Source organism: Bolinopsis microptera, chromosome 10 (assembly GCF_026151205.1).
Source record: "Bolinopsis microptera isolate Bmic1 chromosome 10, MBARI_Bmic_1.0, whole genome shotgun sequence".
In the NCBI taxonomy this organism is placed as follows: Eukaryota; Metazoa; Ctenophora; class Tentaculata; order Lobata; family Bolinopsidae; genus Bolinopsis; species Bolinopsis microptera.
In genome coordinates, this window is record NC_087081.1 from 3,838,718 (window position 1) to 3,866,683 (window position 27,966).

General features: G+C 38.0%; 1 protein-coding gene across 1 annotated transcript; it reads left to right on the forward strand.

Moving 5' to 3' along the window:
- Positions 1–27,934, forward strand: LOC134822302 (uncharacterized). The gene is made up of 15 exons (XM_063833260.1): positions 1–90; positions 280–313; positions 1,209–1,356; positions 11,880–11,998; positions 12,874–12,973; positions 13,562–13,650; positions 19,313–19,372; positions 20,389–20,507; positions 21,744–21,930; positions 22,276–22,421; positions 22,610–22,724; positions 23,138–23,201; positions 23,433–23,518; positions 26,296–26,440; positions 26,889–27,934. Exons 1-15 carry the CDS (start codon positions 10–12, stop codon positions 26,926–26,928), a joined length of 1,533 nt encoding a protein of 510 aa, XP_063689330.1. The 5' UTR covers positions 1–9; the 3' UTR covers positions 26,929–27,934.
- Positions 27,935–27,966: the final 32 nt, after the last annotated feature.

Sequence of the window (27,966 nt, forward strand, 5' to 3'; positions counted from 1 at the left end):
TGTTTGAAAATGAGAATTATAATCTTGGCACTTTGTACGATCGGGGCAGCTTTTGCACACGAAGAGCTTTTATCCAGAGAAAATGAACCAGTAAGCATTTATATTTGAACGAATTCAAAATTTTCAAAAACTGTTTTTTACAACAAACATTTGTTAGCAGTTCGAAAATAATAATGCAGTATCATTTCCACTGAGAAACATTAATTTATCAAATTAGTTGATGATATCAATATATTATCTACAATGGTATTATCTCGGATGATAATTGTTTTTTTGCAGGATCCCAGAGAATACATGCCCTTCAAGATGCCAGGTGAGTTTCTAACAGTAAAACATTTACAACCATGTGTAAAGTTTGTAATTTAGTATATATAACTACGTATAATATGGTACTAATATTATCTAACTATAATTAATCAATAATTAATTAATATAGTGTAGTAGATCTGCATTTAACTGATAAACTAGCTGGAACAGCTCATAATTAGATATTGCACCAATAATTAGAGTTGATGGTGAGCAAAGTAATAAGGTATACAAATAGCAATTGTTCAAGAATAGTTTCGCGAGCTAATTATAACTGCTGGTAAAGTACACAGTTGTGATTTAGCTCCAAAACAGCGTTAAAGCAAAATCAGCCGATTTTATACGACTGAGTTATGGCATAAACCAATGAATTTATGCTACGTACGATAAATTTATTGGTTTATGCAACAACTCAGTCGCTAAAACGATTCGTACCTTAAAACTTAAAAGGCAGTAAACAGCGTTGTTTCGGTTCCGAAGAAAGAATTTACAAAGATAACCCAATTACACTATCACATTGCCATGATAAACGCAGAGTTTCAAAGAAATTCGTTCAGAGTAACTTGACTAACCAACAAAACGTTTAGTTTTGGTTCTGAAAGAAGAAGGTGTATAATAAATATGCGAGCTATTATAATATTAAGCATGAACTGATGAACGGTTATTCAGTTATTGTCTCGCCAAAAGGCGCATTTGTGTTCATTATACTAATATAGCGACTACGAGCTTCGGAAAGCAATTGAGTCGTTCTTTGGTAGTAAAACATACTTTGATCGCAGACTACTCTGCTGAACCAGACGAACCACTATGAAGCGGATATCAATTTCTTAGATGTATTATACCCTCATCTAATTAATTAATTAATTAATCAATTAAATGATTACCCAATTAACCCCCCTCAGCGATGATAAAACACGTGTGTGAGAGCATGAGATGGTTCCTAGAGCAACAACGGGAGAGCAGACCCAGAAACGCTTTACAGCTATCTCAGTTGTTTGTTGAGGAATTTGATAGCAACGAAGACGGGTGTATTTCTGGAAATGAGATAAGGTAAGGACTAACGAAGACGGGTGTATTTCTGGAAATGAGATAAGGTAAGGACTAAGGATGCACTGTAGTTAAACCTTTATTTTAGTTTAATCCCCGCCATATTCAACTAACGTTCAATAAAACAGATATTTAAAAAAACAGATTTATCTTCTATGTAATATAAGTCACAGGTTTATCATGACGGTTACCCTTCATGTTTAAAACACTAATTAATTAATCAATTTAATAATTAGGATTATTAAACTTATACATATCACTATATTAATTAAACTTATACATATCACTGAATGTGATATGTAAAAGGGTTAATATAGAATCAAGTTTAAATTTGTCTGAACAGGGTAAAGTTGACAATGAAATTCCCAAAATCCAACACCTAACAATATCCACTCGCTTTCACATCCTCATACTCTATCTCTCCAGAAGAGATGTTTAGACTTAACATTCCCTTTGCAGTTTTTTCGAATATGCCGTTAATGTTCCATCTCTTAGCCTCGAGCAAGCGCGACCTTGCACTATCACGCCTTCTCTTTTCAGTGTAGCCTACTCCCTTCTGGTCATTCAGAGCACGCGCATGTGTCACTCTCACATCAGCACAAAGGGCAACTTTCATTCCAGCTGCTTTGAGTCTGATAAATATATCCTTGTGTTCGCTTGTCATGAGCTCAGGATCCCAGCCCCCTATATCCAATATCTCCCTCGTTCGAGCCAAAAACACGTTGGAACTTATTTCACATCTCACACAATCTGGGTGGTCTGGAATCGTTTGATTGACAAAAGTGCAAGCATGATGGTAAAAGCCAAGTTTTGGTTTTGACTTATGGTTTGAGTTAAAATACCCAAATTGGAAGTACCCAGTGAATTTGGTACTCCCACTGTACGTGGCTGAAGCAACTGCGGCGTCAGTGGTGTCCAGTATTGCGACTAATTTGTCGAGTTTTGTGTCTTCATTAAATTTGATATCGTCATCTGCAAGGAAGAAATATTTTGTTTTGACCTGCAAAATAGCAAGATTTCTTCCTTGTGAAATACCAAAATCTTCGTCGCTGCTCACTATGTAACGCAATAACGGATACTCTGCCATTTGTTGAAGAACTTCTTCAGAATAATCATCAGGTCCATCGTCGTATGCAACAATCGGAATGTCGAACCCCAAACTGTCTCTCACTGATTGAGCCAGACGAACTATACTAGGTGTGGCCTTCTTGCTGTTTTTACTGCAACTGTAACACATTCCCAAAGTTTTGTGCATCTGTTCATCTGGCGAAGTGGGAGAAGGTTTACAGGCTCCCTCTTGTTAAGCCCACAAGATCTGAAGTCACATGAGCTATTTGGAGCTGCAACAGCTCCCTTCATCAATTTTCTGTCGTTTTGGAAAAATGTTTCCTCCATCGGCAATATTCGTGAGGCTTCTTTATCACAAACGGTCAGTCCAATAGGTACATACAGACAAGGAATTTTTGTAACATTGGAATTTATTTTGAATATTGGTGTGATACACAGCTCTTTATTTTCCATAACGTGCTTTAGGTAAAACTGTCCATTTTCGTCCCGTGTAAAGAACGATCCTGTGACATGCGAGCAATCAACAAGATTCAAGAATACAGCTGTTTCTTTAGTTTCGTAGCTCACACATCCTCCAGTCTTCTCGTAGATCAGACGGTTATCTGTCGTTAAACTGAAAGCCTGCTCTATATTTGGATCACAGAACTGAACACTCAGCTGTTTTCCGTTTTTAGAATCGATACACCTACCTCCATACCATAATCTTAGTCTATGATTACGGAGCACATAATCGTCTTTATGAATTTTTGCACCTTCGTTTAAAGAACTTGCGTTTCTTGTTGCTCCAGGAGAATTATTCACCCTTTTTACAATTTGTATATGGCTTGTGAGCGTAGTTCCTTCTGTAATTCCACGTTTCATAGCAAAGTTAGTAACGAGCATGAGCAGAGATACCATAGCCAAGAACAAGCAGACTAGCAGTTGTGACGAGGAGAATCTAGATGGTCTCAACATTAAAACAGATTCCTGTATGAGCTTGTGTCAATTTAAAGAATCAAAAAGTATCTCATTTGTATCAAATCTATCTCAAAAATGCAACAAGCCGAAATCAAATCAATTTCGGGGTCCAGGGAAGAAGATGAACTTATCGGGAAACTATTTAAAACAGAGTGTGTAAAAGTAAAGGAATATGCGAACAATTCCAAACAGTGAGCAAACAAAGGGCGAAGATATTTGTATATGGCTTTTGTGAGCACTGAGCTGTGAGCGTTATCTCTTCTTTACTTTTGTGAGCGTTATCTCTTCTCTTTTGTGAGTTGTGAGCGTTATTTCTTCTCTAATATCTTAATATCACGTCTCATGCCAAAGTTAGAAAGGAGCATGAGAACCATCATCAGGATTGACAAACAGACCATATTGATAAAGAGACATGGTTTCAACATTAAAACTGAGTCCTAGACAGGACTGTATTATGTGATGAATTAGGAAATATTAAAGCATCTGATAAGTCGTTACAAATTCTTTTTATTTTGAAAACGAAATTTGTGCAGGGCTCTTTTTATCAACAGCTAGTTGTTATGACTCAAAGTAAGACAATTATCAACCTTTTCAGTGAAAGAGCGATTGAGTATAAGATTATAAAGCGTATTATAGCGCCTAATTATTCAATTAACGATCAAAACAAGAAATCGGTCAAAATTATTGCCCTGCAACACACATGATTAAACAGCAGGTCTATCCGGGGTTGGGATAGTTTGAGGTGACCCTAAGGTCTCTTCTTCAGTAACTCTAAGCCACACTGTACCAAGACACTACACTAGTATACAAAATATTAAAAATGGCACTAAAACATGGTAAACAATAGCAAAATTATAATACCGCAATATGGTGGACGCATTAAATTAAGATATCACGCTGTTCCATGCTGGTTGAGGGTCTTTGTCTGATCTCCTTGTAGGTTGAGATTCTTTGTTTGATCTCCTTGTAGGTTGAGATTCTTTGTCTGATATCCTTGTAGGTTGAGATTCTTTATTTGATCTCCTTGTAGGTTGAGGTTCTTTGTCTGGTTTCCTTGTAGGTTAAGGTTCTTTGTCTGATCTCCTTGTAGGTTGAGGTTCTTTGTCTGATCTCCTTGTAGGTTGACGTTCTCTGTCTGATCTCCTTGTAGGTTAAGGTTCTGTGTCTGATCTCCTTGTAGGTTGAGGTTCTGTGTCTGATCTCCTTGTAGGTTGAGGTTCTTTGTCTGATCTCCTTGTAGGTTGAGGTTCTTTGTCTGATCTCCTTGTAGGTTGAGGTTCTTTGTCTGATCTCCTTGTAGGTTGACGTTCTTTGTCTGGTGTCCTTGTAGGTTGAGGTTCTTTGTCTGATCTTCTTGTAGGTTGAGGTTCTGTGTCTGATCTCCTTGTAGGTTGAGGTTCTTTGTCTGATCTCCTTGTAGGTTGAGGTTCGTAAGTTGAACACGGTAGACACATTCACATAGTATTAATACTAATATTACTTTGAGATGAGTATAGTACCTCAAATTTGTTGGTAAACAATTTGAAGAGGGCGGAACAAAGAATTTTGATCGATCAAATTTTAATCAAATTTTCTAATCTTAAAAACACTGTGCTGATTACTAAAAAGCTTGATTGTTGAACTGGAGAAATTAACAAGAAATGCAGTTGCATTTCTTGAGTGGATAATAAAATTTTTTCAACAAATCATCGGAGATAATTATCTGTTTATTACAATTTACAGAGTGTGGATACATATAAAATCTACTGTAGAATTTCAAACTCACTTGAAGGAAGACTATAAATAACAAACAAAAGTCACAGTAATCAGACGTATTCAGAATATTGCTGAATTGTCATTTGAAAATAATGTACAGCCCAATCAAAATATAGCGATCATATTGAATAAAAAATGGAGATTATATTAAAACCAATATCACTCACCGAATCTAGTGATTGCGTTTGTTTGTCCCTCTTACCCAATATCAAAAATATTACAATACGTGATTGAAATAACAGTAGAGCAACATGTTCCTCGTGAGCATACAACTTTCATAAAAGGTCTTTATATGAAGTTTAGTTGTTGGTGGTTTAGTTGTTGTTGGTGGTCGGAGGAGGGCTAATAACTCCACGTGTGACCACATACGTGTGTCCATGGTAACAACTACAGATCACGTGTCTCCATGGTAACAACTACAGAAATGCCTAATGAAGCAATATCTCTCGGTACCGTGTTTTATACTCACAGGTTGCACAGTCATCTTCATGACATATATCAACTATTCACGTTGAGACTGATCGTGAGCAATTTAATTGCTGAACAAGCATAATATCCTGTAGATATTGAGATATTCAGAGTCGCACATATCAAGGTTTGATGAATCATGGAGGTTAGAAAGTTCTGCGGAGGTTAGAAAGTTCTGCGGAGGTTAGAAAGTTCTGCGGAGTACACCCACTCCGTCATTAAAGTCCTAGTTTTATTCTGCGGAGTGAATTTTATGGAATAAAGTTAGTATTTTATAACGTTAACTCAATGATTTTATTCGTTGTCCACTCACAACTCCAATCTCAGACTATGTGAAGTAGTCTAGACTGATCTACGACATGAACCATCTAACTTGAATCAAATCTTTATGGTTTCATAAATGCAATATTTCATCAAAATTATCACGAATATTATATAGTTATATAATATATATATACAACGTTAATAAAGAACTGCTAGTATTATCTTAGGCTGGAGTAATTATTATCTCATCGCGTTTCTGAATCGGACCCTGAATATAAAAGTGAAGGATAACCTTACGGTGGAATCACAAAACTATTTTTTTAACGATTATAAAACTGCCATTCCCTCATGGTAGTGACTAAAAAGTGAATTATAAAGTTCGATTAGATAAAATCGAGCACTATAGTTACAGTTAAACTAATAGTGTTAGTATTTATTATCTCATTCTAAAGGTTAAGTCAGTTCAAATTCCACTTTTGCTCTTTGAAAAGTATGCACCCGGAATCTTTTGCACTTTCACATTTAAAATTTCTTACTTTCTCAGCGAAAGAATAAAAGTTAAAAAGTGTAAAAGTTTGGAGGTGCGCACTACGCAGGTTAATCTAAAGTTATCTATCGAGTAATTTTAAAAAATGGAGTTTCAAATTGGTTATACTATAGAAAATAATTAAGCTGTTTACTTTATGCATGCACTGATGAATAATTTGTGATGAGTATTAGAGGCGTGAGCTAGCCGGCTAAGCCGGCTTAGCCAGCCGATCGAAATTGCCGGCTTAGCCAGCCGATTGCCATCGGCTAGCCGATCGGCTAACACATTTTCAGCAGTTATCACTTATCTATACTTCAGGCCGGGAATCTAGACGGCATGTAAAAAAATTATACCATGATCGACTTTAGAGATAAATTTCATAAATTTCAGAAAAAGTACGTACGTGCGCAAATTAAATTGTATTGTACTATGTACTCAAAAACTTTCTGTCCAAGATGGACACTCTTAGATATTGGAAATGTCGTAGTGATACATTGCCCCTTCTTTCAAAATTAGCATGCGCTATATTTTCGGTTCCTGCATCCGCTGCTGATGTGGAAAGAACATGGTCAGCAGCAGGGCTGACTGTAAACAAGAGGAGATCAAAGATCTCATCAGACAATTTAAAAGCCATTCCCTAGCAGGAACCCGTGAAATATAACCCTAAACGGTGTCAAGACTCAAGATACTGAAATAATTATTACTTATTTAATTGGCGTTTTTGACACCACTTGGGGGTCCAAATTTTCGGCTCTAAAATCATTATTCCTCGGCCAATTTTTTATTTTTTCATGCTGATTTGGAGGATATTAAAGCATTTGACCCAGCCAAAAAAGTTTCAGTTGTATATCTTTTACGGTTTTTGCAGAAAGTTGCGTTAAAGTCGATGCCGTGGTGTCAGTAAAATGGCACAGATATATATATATATATATATCGTCTCGCTTTATATATAGTAAGATTAATCGTAACAGAGATATTTTTTAAACTTTCATAAGTAAATTAGAGATTGACTCTGACCAGTGAGAATTTCCTAACTTATTATTAACTAACTTATTATTATTGAAGTTATGAATTATGAAATTGCCTTACTCGGGATTATTACGACGGGTTTATTAACGACCGGTTAAAATATGGTTCGGGAAAAATATGGCGAAATTGCTCAAAACCCACCACATTTTCCCGGTCGCCATTTTACCAGTGTCCAACCTTTCAATTTTAGATTCAAAAATTTTGTCTCAGATGTAAATTTCCTTATTAGAGAGAAGCAAGTTTAGAAATTTTCGCATTGCTAAAACTTGTGAAACAAGTCGAATTATCAATAATTGTTGAAAGTAGACAGAAATAATGACTCGTGGTTAATCAAACTAGATGGAAAATAATTTTTAACATTTGAAGCGTAACAACCAGATCGATATTAAGATAAAGGGAGAGCTGTTTCAGTTTAGTCTTCCAATAAGTTGTAATCATCTTCGTTATCTTCATCTGGATCATCCCTTTCGTCAGTTTTAATTAATTCAAGTTTTAATTTAACTGTTACTTTTACTTTGAGTCTTATTTCATTATGTAGAGATAGTCAATACCTAAGAAATTAAAAATTGGCCTATTTAAATCAAATTTGACAATAAGGATATATGACAAGAATTGGGCAAAAAGGTGAATTTTTTGCAATTTTAGCCAAATGAAGTCGAAAAACCTACAACAAGTGTCCCAATAGTCTTCTTTAGTGAATATAAGACAACGATTAAAATATGAGCACCCATACCCCTTGGGAACCCTAAAAGCTGAGTAGGCGGGTTTATTAACGACCGGTGAAAATGTGGTTCGGGAAAAATATGGCGAAATTACCCTAAACCCACCACTTTATCCCGGTCATAATAATCCCGAGTAAGGTGTATCACTTGTTACCTTCCATTTCAAGTTTTGCCCTTAAAATCGACATAAAGTATAAAGAAACATAAAGTATAAGCCAATCAATTTTAATACAAAATAGTAATATTAGCAAAATAAAAATGTTTGGTACAATATCTGACATTAGGATCTGGTAATCCCATTCCTAGTTTTAGCCGGCTTAGCCGGCTAGCCAGCCGATTTTTTCTCTTAGCCAGCCGATTGCCGTCGGCTAGCCGGCTCACGGCTCTAATGAGTGTATACTGCTTTTGTTGTTTGGTTGTTGTTGCTGTTGCTGTATAGCTTCTTTGTCACCTCGTTTTCATGCCTCTATGAAGCTATGACTACTTCTATAACAATTGTAAGATTCATTACTTCATTACTTTGGGGTGACTGCAGCTACCAACCAACTGCTCACGTGTATTTTTCTCACAACTATTCTTTGTAACTTAACTCATTCACTGAATTTTAATTGATCCAATTTTCTAATTTTTAATACAGTCTCAGTGTATTAAAAATTTGTCAACAAATAAAAGTTACTTATATACGGTGTTCATGAGACCCCAACTTTAAGGGGTCCAAGTAATTGCAGTTTACCGTGAGAAAGTAGGAGATCAGACAAAGCATCAGCATGGAACCCATGGCAACCTGTTAAACCAGAATATTTAACATAGATTTAGTGTATTTAGTGTGGTGGTAGATTACTGGGGACTATATAATTCAGCCGTAATAATCTATCAATATCATGATCGGCCATTCATGACAGCGAAAAACAAAACATAAGTTAGTTATTATTATTGTATTAACTGAGCCGTACCGGCGTACCCTAGAGTCTAACAATTACACTAGTGGTTAAAGTTGTGTACAATCTTACAGTGATTATCAGAGAATCACAACAGATAAATAAACCCGCCGTTATCGCGTGAGGTCTACTTTGTGATATTCAGTTGACCAAAAAAACAGTGGAACAAATCCAATTATCTTCTTCCTTTGTTTGCTCACTGTTTGGAAATGTTCGCATATTCCTTTACTTTTACACACTCCGTTTTAAATTGTTTCCTAATAAGTTCATCTGCTGCCCTGGGGCCTGGACAACGAAATTGATTTGATTTCGGCTTGTTGCATTTTTGAGATAGATTTGATACAAATGAGATACTTTTTGATTCTTTAAATTGACACAAGCTCATACAGGAATCTGTTTTAATGTTGAGACCATCTAGATTCTCCTCGTCACAACTGCTAGTCTGTTTGATCTTGGCTATGGTGTCTCTGCTCATGCTCGTTACTAACTTTGCTATGAAACGTGGAATTACAGACGGAACTACGCTCAGAAGCCATATACAAATTGTAAAAAGGGTGAATAATTCTCATGGAGCAACAAGAAACGCAAGTCCTTTAAATGAAGGTGCCAAAATTCATAAAGACGATTATGTGCTCCGTAATCATAGACTAAGATTATGGTATGGAGGTAGGTGTATCGATTCTAAAGACGGAAAACAGCTGAGTGTACGGTTCTGTGATCCAAATATAGAGCAGGCTTTCAGTTTAACGACAGATAACCGTCTGATCTACGAGAAGACTGGAGGATGTGTGAGCTACGAAACTAAAGAAACAGCTGTATTCTTGAATCTTGTTGATTGCTCGCATGTCACAGGATCGTTCTTTATACAGGACGAAAATGGACAGTTTTACTTACAGCACGTTGTGGAAAATAAAGAGCTGTGTATCACACCAATATCAAAGATAAATTCCAATGTTACAAAAATTCCTTGTCTGTATGATCCTATTGGACTGACCGTTTGTGATAAGGAAGCCTCACGAATATTGCCGATGGAGGAACAGTTTTTCCAAAACGACAGAAAATTGATGAAGGGAGCTGTTATAGCTCCAAATAGCTCTTGTGACTTCAGAGCTTGTGGGCTTAACAAGAGGGAGCCTGTAAAGCTTCTCCCACTTCACCAGATGAACAGATGCACAAAACTTTGGGAATGTGTTACAGTTGCAGTAAAAACAGCAAGAAGACCACACCTAGTAGTTCGTCTGGCTCAATCAGTGAGAGACAGTTTGGGGTTCGACATTCCGATTGTTGCATACGACGATGGACCTGATGATTATTCTGAAGAAGTTCTTCAACAAATGGCAGAGTATCCGTTATTACGTTACATAGTGACCAGTGACGAAGATCTTGGTATTTCACAAGGAAGAAATCTTGCTATTTTGCATGTCAAAACAAAATATTTCTTCCTTGCAGATGACGATATCAAGTTCAATAGAGACACAAAACTCGATAAATTAGTCACAATACTGGACACCACTGACGCCACAGTTGCTTCAGCCACGTACAGTGGGAGTACCAAATTCACCGGGTACTTCCAATTTGGGTATTTTAACTCAAACCATAAGTCAAAACCAAAACTTGGCTTTTTCCATCATGCTTGCACTTTTGTCAATCAAACGATTCCAGACCACCCAGATTGTGTGAGATGTGAAATAAGTTCCAACGTGTTTTTGGCTCGAACGAGGGAGATATTGGATATAGGGGGCTGGGATCCTGAGCTCATGACAAGCGAACACAAGGATATATTTATCAGACTCAAAGCAGCCGGAATGAAAGTAGCACTGTGTCCTGATGTGAAAGTGACACATGCGCGTCCAGGGAAAAAAGCAGTCAAAGGAGTAGGATATAGTGAAAAGAGAGGCGTGGTAGTGCAAGGTCGCGCTTGCTCGAGGTTAACAGATGGAACATTCACGGTTTATTCGAAAGAGGTGCAAAGGGTATGTTAAGTCTAAACAGCACTTCCGGAGAGATGGAATTTAAGGAAGTTAAAATACGAGAATTTTGTTAGGTACTGGTTTTGAGGAACTTTGAATAATTGTCAAATAAAATGATTAAGTTAAATTAAGTTAAATTGCTACTTTATTATATATCTGCGCAACATTTTTCATATATTATAACAATGAACGTGCGGAATAAATATGATGGTTGATTAAATATGTTATTAACATTGCATCAAAAATAACTCAGCAAAACATGTTTATTTTACTTTATCAACAATAACTACTGTAAAATCCCAATTGGCCAATGGCCGTACACCTCTGTCCCCTACTATTTTATTTTCCCAAAGTGTTCGGTAAATTGGGGCTTTATTGTACAAGACCAATAACAGATGCTAATTGGGGTAATTTTTGGGCTGGGGAATATGTTCTACATTCAGTGTTTCAAATTGTTTTGTTCAGTGCAGTAGCCTTGGCTGATCAATTAGACAGTTAGCAAATAATTTGAAACATGACAATTTATAATTTTTGACAATCATAATAAGCATTTATAAAGTTAATTTGTCAAAATCTCAGTTGATATAGAAAGAGATCATTATTCCAGAAATAAAATAAATTTAAAAAAGTAATAATAAAAATTTCCAAAAATCAGTTTGTTACCATAACAATCGATCAAACTAAGGCCGCCAAAATTAGGGCCAGTAAGTCATACAAAGTAAATCGTACTTTCGGACATTCAGACTTTTCTACATTCACACTTTCAGTTTCACAACTTCGCACTTTCTCTTTCACATAAAAAGCTAACTCGACCTGGCCTTTTCAGAGATATTGCAGCAAGATTCAGAGGAAATCTGGCAGGATACCGGACAATATTCCAACATGTACTAGATGAGAACAAAAGTGGGTGTGTTGAAGCTGAGGAGCTCAACTCTCTTGTTCTAGGTGAGACTTTGTGTAACCATGGGTAACCAGGTAACCAGGTAACAGAAGTGGTTGTGTTGAGGCTGACAAGCTCAACTATAGATATAATATCATATAAGTATTATGTATATATTATATATCTCGCAAATGTAAATAAAGGTGAAGACCATCACAACCTGACTATTTGAAGCAATTGTCCGAATTCTTGACCGGTAAACTATAATGACCGAGGAAAAAAACTACATGTAAAATGTTTCAATTTTAAAACCGTTTACCGGCCTCCTGCTCCGGAGCAAATGGTTTAACCATACTACTTTGTTACCTTGTTACCTGGTTACCTGGTTACCTTGTTACCTGGTTACCTGGTTACCTTGTTACCTTGTTACCTGGTTACCTGGTTACCTGGTTACCTGGTTACCTTGTTACCTCGTTACCTGGTTACCTGGTTACCTGGTTACCTGGTTACCTTGTTGCTGCTCTGAGTTGTGATTAAATACCAGGTACTTAACCAAAGGGCAACTTGTCTACGCTAAATGTACTAGAGTAATACCTTAATAGGTAATAGGTAACTACACTGTTACTATGGTAACTACACTGTTACCATGGTGACTACACTGTCGCTATTACTAATACTCTAATAGGTAATAGGTACGCGAATTTTGAATAGCTGTAAATCTAAATCCAGAACTCACTGTAGCACACTGGAACTGAGCCAGTAGTCTATAATGACGTCATCATGATGCTGAGATTGCAAAAGTTTGTACAGTATCTAAAATGTATGCCGTTCTTCAATCAAAAAATAAATAAGTCACAAAAAGGAGAAATTAAGATTTAGACAGTAATATTTTACTAATTATACTTACAGGAAGTACTCCACTCAAAAAACTAAATTTCAGATTGCATCATGCCGTCCCAAGGAAGGATGCGGGGGATGCCCGCCAGCGAGAGATACTCCAGCTCTTTTAACCGGGAGGAAATGGCGAGGATCTTGGAAGAGTAAGTATTTAAATATAGGGTCGTGATATGATGGTTCCAAAAACAGCCCCCGAACTGCAAAACACAATCATGATTAAAGATGTGCATTGTGCAATACGCTATTTCTTGAATCTATACCGATATTTCAGCCCGAAATCTTCATTTCATCTTATTACAGTAAAACATCCCATCTCTGATACTGCTATACTATACTACTATACTACTATTGTTTGGAAAACTCGTAGCTTCATAATTAATCAGTTTGTTTCGTGAAGTTGAGATGAAACAGTCGTAATGTGAACGGAAAATTGCATAAGATCTTAAAGTAACCAGGTGACCAGGTGACCGGGTGACTAGGTGACCAGGTGACCGGGTGACCGGTTGACCAGGTGACCAGGTGACCAGGTTACCAGGTTACCAGGTTACCAGGTTACCAGGTTACCATGTGACTAGGCGACCAGGTAAATAGGTAACTAGGTGACTATGTGACCAGGTGAGCAGGTGACCAGGTAAATAGGTAACTAGGTGACTATGTGACCAGGTGACCAGGTAAATAGGTAACTAGGTAACTAGGTGACCAAGTAACCAGGTAACCAGGTATATTAACAGGCCGAAACCAGTAGAAGATGTTGTGGTAGGTGAGGAGGAGGAGACTGAGGTAACTTTGGAGACGAGCCAAGAGGAACAAGACACTAAGGGTAAGTGTCATAGTTACAGTTATCCTGCATTCTGTAGTCATAGTTACAGTTATCCTGCATTTTGTAGTCATAGTTACAGTTATCCTGCATTCTGTAGTCATAGTTACAGTTATCCTGCATTCTGTAGTCATAGTTACAGTTATCCTGCATTCTGCATTAGTGTAGTCATAGTTACAGTTATCCTGCATTCTGTAGTCATAGTTACAGTTATCCTGCATTCTGTAGTCATAGTTACAGCTATCCTGCATTCTGCATTAGTGTACTAGAGGCGTGAGCTAGCCGGCTAAGCCGGCTTAGCCAGCCGATCGAAATTGCCGGCTTAGCCAGCCGATTGCCATCGGCTAGCCGATCGGCTAACACATTTTCAGCAGTTATCACTTATCTATACTTCAGGCCGGGAATCTAGACGGCATGTAACAAATTATACCATGATCGACTTTAGAGATAAATTTCATAAATTTCAGAAAAAGTACGTACGTGCGCAAATTAAATTGTATTGTACTATGTACTCAAAAACTTTCTGTCCAAGATGGACACTCTTAGATATTGGAAATGTCGTAGTGATACATTGCCCCTTCTTTCAAAATTAGCATGCGCTATATTTTCGGTTCCTGCATCCGCTGCTGATGTGGAAAGAACATGGTCAGCAGCAGGGCTGACTGTAAACAAGAGGAGATCAAAGATCTCATCAGACAATTTAAAAGCCATTCCCTAGCAGGAACCCGTGAAATATAACCCTAAACGGTGTCAAGACTCAAGATACTGAAATAATTATTACTTATTTAATTGGCGTTTTTGACACCACTTGGGGGTCCAAATTTTCGGCTCTAAAATCATTATTCCTCGGCCAATTTTTTATTTTTTCATGCTGATTTGGAGGATATTAAAGCATTTGACCCAGCCAAAAAAGTTTCAGTTGTATATCTTTTACGGTTTTTGCAGAAAGTTGCGTTAAAGTCGATGCCGTGGTGTCAGTAAAATGGTACAGATATATATATATATATCGTCTCGCTTTATATATAGTAAGATTAATCGTAACAGAGATATTTTTTAAACTTTTATAAGTAAATTAGAGATTGACTCTGACCAGTGAGAATTTCCTAACTTATTATTAACTAACTTATTATTATTGAAGTTATGAATTATGAAATTGCCTTACTCGGGATTATTACGACGGGTTTATTAACGACCGGTTAAAATATGGTTCGGGAAAAATATGGCGAAATTGCTCAAAACCCACCACATTTTCCCGGTCGCCATTTTACCAGTGTCCAACCTTTCAATTTTAGATTCAAAAATTTTGTCTCAGATGTAAATTTCCTTATTAGAGAGAAGCAAGTTTAGAAATTTTCGCATTGCTAAAACTTGTGAAACAAGTCGAATTATCAATAATTGTTGAAAGTAGACAGAAATAATGACTCGTGGTTAATCAAACTAGATGGAAAATAATTTTTAACATTTGAAGCGTAACAACCAGATCGATATTAATTAAGATAAAGGGAGAGCTGTTTCAGTTTAGTCTTCCAATAAGTTGTAATCATCTTCGTTATCTTCATCTGGATCATCCCTTTCATCAGTTTTAATTAATTCAAGTTTTAATTTAACTGTTACTTTTACTTTGAGTCTTATTTCATTATGTAGAGATAGTCAATACCTAAGAAATTAAAAATTGGCCTATTTAAATCAAATTTGACAATAAGGATATATGACAAGAATTGGGCAAAAAGATGAATTTTTTGCAATTTTAGCCAAATGAAGTCGAAAAACCTACAACAAGTGTCCCAATAGTCTTCTTTAGTGAATATAAGACAACGATTAAAATATGAGCACCCATACCCCTTGGGAACCCTAAAAGCTGAGTAGGCGGGTTTATTAACGACCGGTGAAAATGTGGTTCGGGAAAAATATGGCGAAATTACCCTAAACCCACCACTTTATCCCTACCTACCTATGTGACCTATGTTGAGTTTCGTCAAGACTTGACGGGGCCATCACATCTTCTGACCACCCCATAGCGAAGTAGAGTCTCGCTCGTTGCGCCAGCACAGCAGAGAGTTCGTATTCGGAGGAGTATATCCCCTGATCGGCGGCTTATCAGGGAGAGACAACATGAACTTTGTGAGCTTATCTTTGAAGTGCTCTAGATCTTGAATGACATTCAGATGGTAGGGGATTGCATTCCACAATTTAGGTCCCTGAACTGCAAATGAGTTGTCAAACAAGGTGAGGTTTGCTGTTGAACTGGTTCTACGTTTTGATGGAATTACTGCAAGGTTTCCAAGCCTTGGGCGTGAAACAAATAGAACGTTCAGATCATTGCTGGTCTTTCCGTGGAGGATTTTCCACATATGGAGAATGATGAATCGCTCCCGCCTTCGTTGAAGAGACATCAGAGATAGATAGACCAGGCGATCCTAGTAGTGGAGATCGCGCATTCCTGATATTCTGGCGGTGAATGCTTTCTGTACACTCTCCAGTTCTTGGATATCGCTGATTTTTGAGGGATGCCATAATGGACAGCAATATTCAATCAGACTTCGAACCATTGATTTGTATAGCGTCAGCATGATGGAGTGAGATCGTGTGTGAAATACACTGAGAACCCATGATGCTTTTTGGCGAGCTTTATCTGCAATGGCTCGTATGTGAGGGGACCAAGAGAGATCACTTGACACTATGACGCCTAAATCCCTGAGCTGATGTATTGGCTCAAGTATAGTGTCTTTGGAAACTGAGTATTGATAGTGTTCAACCACAAATGGAAGTTCAGATAGTACATATTGGTGGTTGAATTTATGACACATGTACTCAAATTTGTCTTTGTGAAGGGCCATATTATTTCTTTCAGACCAGTCAATGACATTTTGCAGATCTTCTTGGAGGAGCTTGACGTCATGCTCCGATTTGATAGCAATGGATATGCGAGTGTCATCAGCAAAACATCGAATTATAGAGTGCATGATACAATGTTCGATATCATTGATAAAAATCAAGAAAAGGATCGGCCCCAAAACAGTACCTTGTGGAACTCCGCTGATTATCAGTGCAAGGATGGACAGATGACCGTCAACAACAACTGCTTGTTTCCGGTCTGAGAGGAAAGATTCTATCCACTTTATGATTTTAGGATGGATTCCATAGAGTTGGAGCTTTCTCAGTAGGAGTTTGTGATCGACTTTATCGAAAGCCTTGGCATAGTCGAGGTATATTGAATCAAAATCTGAATTGTTGCTCAGAGAATCCAAAACGTCATCAAAATGGTGGAGAAGTTGAGTAAGGCAACTCCGGCCAGATCTAAATCCGTGCTGCTTACTACATATGAGGTTGTTGATCTCCAAATAGTTTACCAGCTTTTTTCTTATCACCCTCTCGTATACTTTAACCACATGAGAGGTGAGTGATATAGGTCGGTAGTTAGCTGGTTTGGCTCGACTATCCTTCTTGTGGAGAGGAAATACGTGTGAGAACTTATAGAAACTAGGGACCTCCCCAGTAACTAAAGAGCGGGACCAGATGATGTGCATTGGTTCTGCTAGGGCTTTCTTGCAGTTCTTGAGAAGGGTGACTGGAATTTCGTCAGGACCTGATGCAGCATTAGGTTTGATGTCTTCAATGGCCTTAATGATGTCGTCCACGGAGAAATTCAGCATATCGTCAGTAAAAGGATGCTTGATTGGAGGGGGACTGAAAGAAGCAGAGTCGATCCGAGTTTTCGAAGGATCACTGAATACTGACAAGAACTGATTCTGCAAGAGGTTGGCAATATCTTTTGGATTTGATTTGATGGCACCGTTTCCATCAAAAAGCATGCTGATGTTGCTTTTCTTCTTCGAAAATTTCTTAGCGTAACTATAGAAATACTTGGGATTTTCTTTTACCTTGCTTACGGCTTGCTGTTCACGGTACAGGAGATCCTGGTTGATGGCATCACGAATATCCATATGAGCGAGAGCAAGTTTCCGGTTCAAAGATTCAATCTGTGTGGGAGGGCTATGAGGATTAATTTTTGCAGCCTCTAGCTGGGTTTGAAGCTTTCGTTTTCTGCGAGAGGGGATGCGCACAGATGAGCGAGTTTGGGTTTTGGGAGGGATCTTCTTCGGACAGCCAATCTGGCAGATTTGTAGAGTAATAAGAGTGAATAGCTCTGGAAAATCCTCTTTGTCGCAAAGGTTGATGAGTTGAGCCCAGTCAACAGATGAGAGCATGTCATTGATCGATGAAAAATCTGCTTTATTAAAGTCTAAGCTTCTAAACGAAGAATCAATGAAATCCGGAGGATCTGAATGAGTAGGAGAACAAGGATTGTAAGACAAAAATATCTCTACACGTCTGTGATCTGATAGTGGAGTGTCCGAAATAGAGACGTGAGAAACTAGATCCTCTGAGTTTGAAATGTACAGATCTAATACATTTCTGAGTCGGGTCATAATAATCCCGAGTAAGGTGTATCACTTGTTACCTTCCATTTCAAGTTTTGCCCTTAAAATCGACATAAAGTATAAAGAAACATAAAGTATAAGCCAATCAATTTTAATACAAAATAGTAATATTAGCAAAATAAAAATGTTTGGTACAATATCTGACATTAGGATCTGGTAATCCCATTCCTAGTTTTAGCCGGCTTAGCCGGCTAGCCAGCCGATTTTTTCTCTTAGCCAGCCGATTGCCGTCGGCTAGCCGGCTCACGGCTCTATAGTGTACTCATAGTTACAGTTATCCTGCATTTTGTAGTCATAGTTACAGTTATCCTGCATTTTGTAGTCATAGTTACAGTTATCCTGCATTCTGTAGTCATAGTTACAGTTATCCTGCATTCTGCATTAGTGTAGTCATAGTTACAGTTATCCTGCATTTTGTAGTCATAGCTACAGTTATCCTGCATTCTGTAGTCATAGTTACAGTTATCCTGCATTCTGCATTAGTGTAGTCATAGTTACAGTTATCCTGCATTTTGTAGTCATAGTTACAGATATCCTGCATTCTGCATTAGTGTAGTCATAGTTACAATTATCCTGCATTCTGCATTAGTGTAGTCATAGTTACAGTTATCCTGCATTCTGTAGTCATAGTTACAGTTATCATGCATTCTGCATTAGTGTAGTCATAGTTACAGTTATCCTGCATTTTGTAGTCATAGTTACAGATATCCTGCATTCTGCATTAGTGTAGTCATAGTTACAATTATCCTGCATTCTGCATTAGTGTAGTCATAGTTACAGTTATCCTGCATTCTGTAGTCATAGTTACAGTTATCCTGCATTCTGTAGTCATAGTTACAGTTATCCTGCATTCTGTAGTCATAGTTACAGTTATCCTGCATTCTGCATTATTGCGTATCAGTATTTTTATTGTTAGATATTCCTTGGTATTTTTCTACATTGGATCAGACTGTGCCAACTGATGCAGATGTCAGAATTATTTATATTGTATACTGTGTTTTATACAAAATATCATGTGTATGTATAAAGGGTTTTTATAAGTAATTGACATGGAACTTGAGTACCGAATCACTCAAATTTTGAAAAATTTAAATTTCCTGTGGCTTTCTTTTATCGTGTTTATTAATACAGCTATTATACTATATAGTTACATTTACATGCTGAATCCTGTATTAGTGCAGTTAAAGTTAACGCTATAATATAATCAGTACTATCATTATCAGACAGACGAGCTATGTTGGAGGAAGCTAATGTTTTAACCCCTGAAGCTTCATTAAATCCAGGTGCATAATATTACTAATAAACTGGATTATATTCAAACGATATTTTTGAATGACTGGAATATGGCCTTTGAACACTCAAACCATACATAGGTTAAACAGTGAAACCTCTATATTAAAGTCACTATTGTGTCGGTACATTAGAACTAGACAGAAACAGAGGGGTTCCATCCAGGCCCTGGATCCTAACCAGGTAACCAGGTAACCAGGTAACCAGGTAACCAGGTAACCAGGTAACCAGGTAACCAGGTAACCAGGTAACCAGGTAACCAGGTAACCAGGTAACCAGGTAACCAGGTAACCAGGTAACCAGGTAACCAGGTAACCAGGTAACCAGGTAACCAGGTAACCAGGTAACCAGGTAACCAGGTAACCAGGTAACCAGGTAACCAGGTAACCAGGTAACCAGGTAACCAGGTAACCAGGTAACCAGGTAACCAGGTAACCAGGTAACCAGGTAACCAGGTAACCAGGTAACCAGGTAACCAGGTAACCAGGTAACCAGGTAACCAGGTAACCAGGTAACCAGGTAACCAGGTAACCAGGTAACCAGGTAACCAGGTAACCAGGTAACCAGGTAACCAGGTAACCAGGTAACCAGGTAACCAGGTAACCAGGTAACCAGGTAACCAGGTAACCAGGTAACCAGGTAACCAGGTAACCAGGTAACCAGGTAACCAGGTAACCAGGTAACCAGGTAACCAGGTAACCAGGTAACCAGGTAACCAGGTAACCAGGTAACCAGGTAACCAGGTAACCAGGTAACCAGGTAACCAGGTAACCAGGTAACCAGGTAACCAGGTAACCAGATAGGAAGGTTCACACGAGGGGTGATCCCTTTCGTCAGTATCTGTAGCCTCTCAAATAGCCACTTAATAATTTGTCATAGCAAATTGGTTATAGCAAATTGGTCATAGCAAATTGGTCATAGCAAATTGATCATAGCAAATTGGTTAAATATTGGAAATAATTCTTGCTCAAACACGGTAACTTCAAGGTTTTTAAATTTGATAATTCAGCTGTTAAAGAAATGATCTGCTCGATGATCCGACGTGAGCACGAGGATGCGGAGTTCGGTCTCAGAACTTTGGCTGAAGTTGTAGACCTTGACGGAGTGGAAGGCCTTTCTTATGAGGAGGTGATAATATTTGTATATTTCTATATCAGAATTATATATTTATAAATCATAATCCTAGTATCAGTCTTTCTTTATTTTACTTTACGTTGTTTAGCTGCAAGGCAACGGGTCATCTATGAAAACTACCTTTTTTCTTTTACTTCGGACCAGCACTTACAGGAACCCGAACGATCGATAACTAAGGCCAGCGACGGTTAAGGTATTATACCACACTTTCTTCGCCCGTGGCTCCGCTGTATAATACTTTTTAAACTGAACTGTAGTATGAAGGATTATCTCTCGAATGATCAAGACTCCATAGGAAACTGACCCTCAGAAGTCAAGTAATAATCGTTTATAAAAGCTTGGGTAAGCTAAAATTTTACGCAAAATTGTCTACGCGCCAATAATTATGACACCCTGCTGTAGATCATGTACAGCTCCTCAATTAACCCTCACACACGCTTTCACGAGCATTCGGCTGAGTAGGGGGGCTGCATAGGTCCATCGGAACCCTTAGCAGAACGGCAACGCCGCTCACCCCATGGCTACTGGCTAGTGGCACAGGCGGGATCGAACCCGCAACTTCGTGATTGAGCAGCATATTACGAGTAAGGCCGATCGACTATAAACGAACTGCGCCACTAAGCCACTATATACTTTATTTCTACAAATTGACTGGTATGGTTGGGTCAGACAAATTTCAACTGGTCTTTTCAATTTGTATCTAGCTCTCGAGTCTCGGCTTGCCGATTGAGCACTGTCAGCATGGACGACGCCACCCACAATTACTTTATTTTTAGACTTTTCACGAAAACGTACTACCTTATTGCTGGCCCACCAAATGAATTATTTCTACATAAATTATAAAATCCTAGTACTCTAATATGTGAGTCGTATTTGAAACCAGGGGAATGTTTGAAAGTACTATAATAAGCGTTGTAATAAAGTTTTGAGTGTCGTAATATCAAAAAGTAAAATGCTTGGCTAGTGACTTAATTTCATTCCATAACTCTAAACTCGCCAGATTAGTGACAAATTCCGTCGAATTAACTCCGTTATTAACATATTTAATGACATATGTTAATGGCAATAGTTTTGCCAGGTATTCGAATTAAGCTTAAAACATAATATGTTAATGACACGAGTTTTGCCAGGTATTCGAATTAAGCTTAAAATATACGTTAATGGCACGAGTTTGGCCAGGTATTCGAATTAAGCTTAAAACATGTACGCTAATGACACGAGTTTTGCCAGGTATTTGAGTTCCTATCAGCAAGTCGTATCCCCCGAGTTGAATCAGACGATCTTGCTGCAATGATGGACAGTGACAGTGACAGTGTCGTGACAGTGGAAGAACTGATGGAATCACTTGATAATTGTCCTGTGATGGAGGTGGTTGATGTCCTTGTTGTTAAAACCAGGCCCATCACCAACTTTGAAGGTACAAATGTGCTGGAATATTTGTAAAAGTATAAATTTCACATTTTAATAGTTTGTCAAAATATATTGTTGAACCTTATTTGTGTAAAGTACAAATAATGTAGACAATGATTATATGATGGGTGTGATCACCGTGATAAACTAAAAGCAACGAATCTTACGATCAATTAAATTAATAAGTTAATTAAATTACGATATATAAATTAATTAGTTAATTAATTTGTAATATATTAATTAATTAGTTAATTAATTTGTGATATATTAACTAATTAGTTGATTAAATTACGATACATTAATTAATCAGTTAATTAAATTACGATCTATTAATCTACAAACACCTCCTCAGACGTGGAGTGCCAGTCAAAAGAAGCTATGTACAAGGAGCTGAGAACAAAAGCCATGAAGTTTCTAGGGACTAGGAAGATTAGATTTGAAGAAGCTAAAGACGCCGCTGCTGAGCTGTACGCTTCGATATCTGGCGATATTGAAGAGGTAATACACATGTCAAACACAAGGATATTTTTTTGTTTTAAGTACCAAATATATGTGCTACGTTTCGACCTATGAAATGTTCAATCAAAGCTCAAATGAAATTAATTTTCATCACACCGACCTTCTTCCGGCAATACTCTCAGTTTAAAAATGTTTTCATGGACAAGAAATTTTCACCACAATCACAGGTGATAGAACCAAAGGATCTGGATGTTCCCGTTGACTGTGTGAAGGAAGTGTGGCAGGATATTGATACTGATCTCAACGGGTTTCTGGATTTAATCGAATTCAACAGAATTGCACGTGAGTTATATTACAAAGCCCACTTTTTGTCGTGAAATCTGTTTTATATAATAATTTCTCCAGTACTGGTAGTTCTTGGCAGTAGGCCAAATCGAATGCTTATGAAAAAGCTATGACGCGGGTTATATTAGGTTATGTTAGGTGACAGGCCAAAATTGCTGTTTTGGTGACACTATATAAATGCGCCTAAATAAATCGAACTATTTAATTTAAGATCAAAGGGATATAAACGTTTATAACAGTCGCGGAGCAAAATCGTCTGGAAGAAGTCATAGTTGTGCTCGAGCGAATGATTTACCAAGCGTTGACTTGTCATTTAATTTAGTTATCGCAAAATAGTATTTATTTAATTTGATACACGAGAAGAAGTCGCTAGGTAAAGAAATTCAAAAATTAGAACCATTTTTTTTCAGTGGATATATTCGAGGAGTTCCTTCCAAAGCCAGTGAAGAAGACTAAACCTATGGAAATCGAAAGGTTAATTCTGATAAAATATTATTTGTTGGATGATCATTATAAAACTGTCCAACATACAAAACTGTGATATTCGTAACATGTTTCATTATCCATGACTCCATGCCAAACTATTTTAATAGTACCTACAAAATGTAATTAATAAAAACTAAATTAATAAACTTTAATTAACAAATATCTGTCGTGTGATTATTCGGCCGCTAAGGTACTTCTCCCAACAAGAAACCATTTCAGGGTACAAATAGAAGACATGGCTACCCCACTTGAGGACGTTCCGCGGATCGAACTGGACACCATTGCCCAGATCGTCTACAAAATCTGTAAGTACACTCCAATGGTAGATCAGTATGTCTGTAAGTTTAAGTAAGTACAGACCAGTAAGTATAACAATTAATAGATCAGTGGGAATCCAAAGGTACGGATATGGTATAGTAGTATGATACCACTGTGCTCTAAAAAAAAACTTTGTTGCAGCTGATGCTCTTATGTGGCTCATAATAATACATAATATATGCTCATAATATTACACTTACTGTAAACCCAGCATTAACTTGTTAAGCTATAAAACAGAGCTTTATCCGAGGATATAATACGCTGCATTGGTTAAAAATATAATACACCACCCAACGAGGGGCAATATAGGAGCAAATGGATTAGCCTAGATTGATTTCTGGTTCCCTCGAAAGTATGGTTTTTATTGAGTATTCTTTAGAATAATCTATATGCAGCTTACGCTTGCCCCCTTTTATCCTTTCATCGTCTTAATTCAAATTGTATAACTGTATGACGCACGAATTTATGGTAAGCCATTACCTTATTACTTTATTACCTTTGTGAACTGCGTATTAATGCTGGAGTATTCTTTTCGGCAGAATGCCGTTCTATAGTGTGCCACAGTATTGAATACTGAGTGCTATTTCATCATTAAGATTTGGTTTAGTGTCACAACATGTTACAGGGTCTCATTTGATTAATTATACGGGAATGGGGGGATGGGGGGAAGGGGTACAAGCAGTTTGTTTGTTGTGGGGGGGGGGGGGGGTACAAGCAATATGTGTATCCCGGTAGCAAAATTGAAACTGGCTTTCATGCACGATTCACAAAGTGTTTTAACACAAAATCACCAGATCCCACGTAATGAATATGTAAAACGCATAGGTGTACTTACCTTTGCCCTCCCCTCCCCACTCCCCCTCCCCCTCCCCCTCCTCACTCCCCCTCCTCACTCCAACTCCTCCTCCCCTCCCCACTACCACTGCCCCTCCTCACTGCCCCTCTTCACTCCCCCTCCCCATGCCACTCCCTCTCCTCTCCCCCTCCTCACTCCCCCTACCCCTCCCCTCCCCCTCCTCACTCGATCCCCCTCCTCACTCTCACTCCTCCTTCCCAGTGGCGTGACGAAGGGCCCCGCTGATCCCGCTGTGCTGGGGGGGGGGGGGGGGGGGGGGGGGGGTGCCGTCTTAGGGGGGCACCAAATCGTCGTTTGAATGTGGGACAATTTCAAAAACTTTACTAATATAAAGAACTAGCAAAACTGCGAGTTTTGCTCTAGATACACACATTTTTAGAGATTTTACCGGCGTATCCTCTAAAATCACCTAATTTGTTCAATTTTAGGGAGGGGCACCAAAAGGGGAGGGGTCCCCCTCCTCACTCCCCCTCCTTATATAAGTATAATGTTCATAAACATAGATTGGTATTCGCCGGAATGACAAGCTGAGCGCCGCCCAGTAAAACAAGGTTCGGTTTGAACTGGCTCTGCCAGTATTAGTAACCAGCCAGTAACCTAGTAACCAGCCAGTACCAAGTAACCAGCCAGTAACATAGTAACCAGCCAGTAACCTAGTAACAAGCCAGTAACCTAGTAACCAGCCAGTAACCCAGTAACCAGCCAGTAACCTAGTAACCAGCCAGTAACCCAGTAACCAGCCAATAACCTAGTAACCCAGTAACCCAGTAACCAGCCAGTAACCAGCCAGTAACCTAGTAACCAGCCATGGTAACCCGGTATCCAGCCAGTAATCCAATAACCAGCCAGTAACCTAATAACCAGACAGTAACCTAGTAACCAGCCATGGTAACCTGGTATCCAGCCAGTAACCCAATAACCAGCACGTAACCTAGTAACCATCCAGTAACCCATTAATCAGCCAGTAACCTAGTAACCAGCCAGTAACCTAGTAACCAGCCAGTAACCCAGTAACCAGCCAATAACCTAGTAACCAGCCAGTAACCCAGTAACCAGCCGGTAACCAGCCAGTAACCTAGTAACCAGCCAGTAACTTAATAACCAGCCAGTAACCTAGTAACCAGCCAGTAACCTAGTAACAAGCGAGTCTGCAGACTGGGTACCCCAATACTTCCCGATGTGGATTAAGATGTTGCAACTCTCAACAATCACATTTAAATATACGTGCAACAAAACCAGCCCGATGAGATATTGAAATGACTATATTATATCTGCGAGGGGACGCGTGCTATTGTAATAACCTTTTACTCAAGAGCTACAAAGCACGTGGAACAATATGGTTTAGGTTTAGCACCTATCTCTCACGCTACCTAGGGGCCGATGTGATTAAAGAAATAGCGCAGGCACGGCCGGGATGGGGAGATATCATGTTGGGAAGATATTATGTTGGAACCCTGCCAATGCCATATTGAAAATATCAAAAAATAATGTTGGCAGGGGGAGTGCACCATTTAAATATGCGCTGAGAGGGCACTTTATCACTTTGGTTACCCAAACGGTCACTGGACAACAAAGAACGCGATCAACTTTAGTGTTATCGATATAGTCGATATCATTATCAGTAGATATTTTAAGTAATCTAAGATAAGGTTGCATGCTCGTTCACTGCATTATAGTCATTGCATTATAATAGTCAGCGGTACTATCTAATGCAGTTTAGGGGTATTGCCAGGGGGTCTTCCTGCCTACCTTTAACTGGATTATTGTATGTTTCTGTAATTACAGCTCTCTGTGTCACGCGCTTTAAGTTTTAACCATATAAATAACTTATACTATTATTATACAATTATCATGTTAAAATATACTTGTTGTCAGTAAAGATGACAACAACATGATAAACGTGTTCAGGTAGGGAGGGAGGAGTGAGGATTCCAGAATCAGATGTAGAGAGAGTAGTAGGGCTCCTTTTACAAGACGCCAGCATAGCAACGCTCATGGACAAAGTTCAGAGCGTGGGCATGTTGACTGAGGAGGCTGAAAACACTCTGGCAAGGTAACCATGGTGACATTATATATATTATTATAGTTCATGTATTCATTGTTCAGGGGAGTCAAATGATTGAAAAGTCATTGTCGGACGAACAATTAATCAAAATAATGTCCATACTTGTCTCTGTTACATTCGTCGGGTTCGTTAGAAAGTAATTATCAAATTGCGGGAGCTGTACATAATCCACATTCCACAACCTTAATGGTAATATGATTTTGTTCATTCTTCTTTTCAACAACACTATTAATCTATTAACATGTTAATTAATTAACCTGTCAGTGTAAATCGACACATATTCCGTAATACTGCCCTTCAGTAAAATAAAATGGATGAAATTAAATTCTTTAACTCTATTAATTAAGTTAAGTTTCATCCATTTAAGTTCGGCTTTCTTTCGAAATTTGATCTATTATTACATATTTTTACTTTTTAGTTATCACCACTCTTTCAGCTTGGTTCGTCCTATAGTATATCAACTTCTATCAGAATAAAAGACTACCCCCTTGAGACCTTGCCACAAAAACCGGCTGCAGATTGAAGCAATTTTGAAGTAAACGTTGGAAAACTTTTTGCAATAGTGAAAACGAACTACGCGCTATTAATTAAACCCGTAAATATTTGACCCGTAAATATTTGATCAAGATTTGGTTAGGGGTCGTTCACATATTACGTAATTGGCCGAGAGGGTAGGAGGGTTTCCAAAAATTACGCTAGTGTAATTTTGACAATGACACAATAACTATGATTACGTGTAAAACTGATTACGGAGGGGGGAGGGGGCTCAAAATTGTCCAAAAAGTGATTACGTTATATGCACGAACGACCCCTTATATGTAGAGTTTGTGTATTGCGATTTTTATTCTGTTATATAAGATTTATCATTTATATCTAACCTAGTTTCGTTTATTCTAATAATCATAACTGAAACTTAGAACCGTTTTATTTTTGTGAACAATAAGTAAATAGTAAGTAAGTAAGAACAACACGTTTTACCATGTCATTGTGATCGTAACACTATAACATAATAATATGTGATACTAGTACTACTCTTTAAGACAAAAATACCTCATTTAATTAAACCTATTAATGAAACCTCTTTAACCAATTAAACCTATTTAGTATATACAAATTTCTGCGTTTTATTGCCAAATATTAAAGTGTAAGCACTGTAAACGTAATGTGTTTACTATCCTACCAGTGATTATCATTACCCAATTTCATAATTTGGCATTTCTATTTGGCATTGACGACGAGCAGCTTGGAAGTGCTTAACATTGAATGTTGCTGAGTTTTTTAAAGTCGAGTTCTAAACGTTTGATCTTTATGTTATGTTAAAATCATTCAAGACAGCTTTAAGATATATACGAGGTGACCTCGTTGATAGAAGCTGTTGCTTAGCACCGAGGGACTCTCCTACAAATCTTGAGGAAGACTGTGCTCACATCTGTTTAGAGAAACTATCTTTCAATGGAGGTGTGTGCAGGATCTTGTATAATGTATATGACGAATCTTCATTGACCATCAATTAT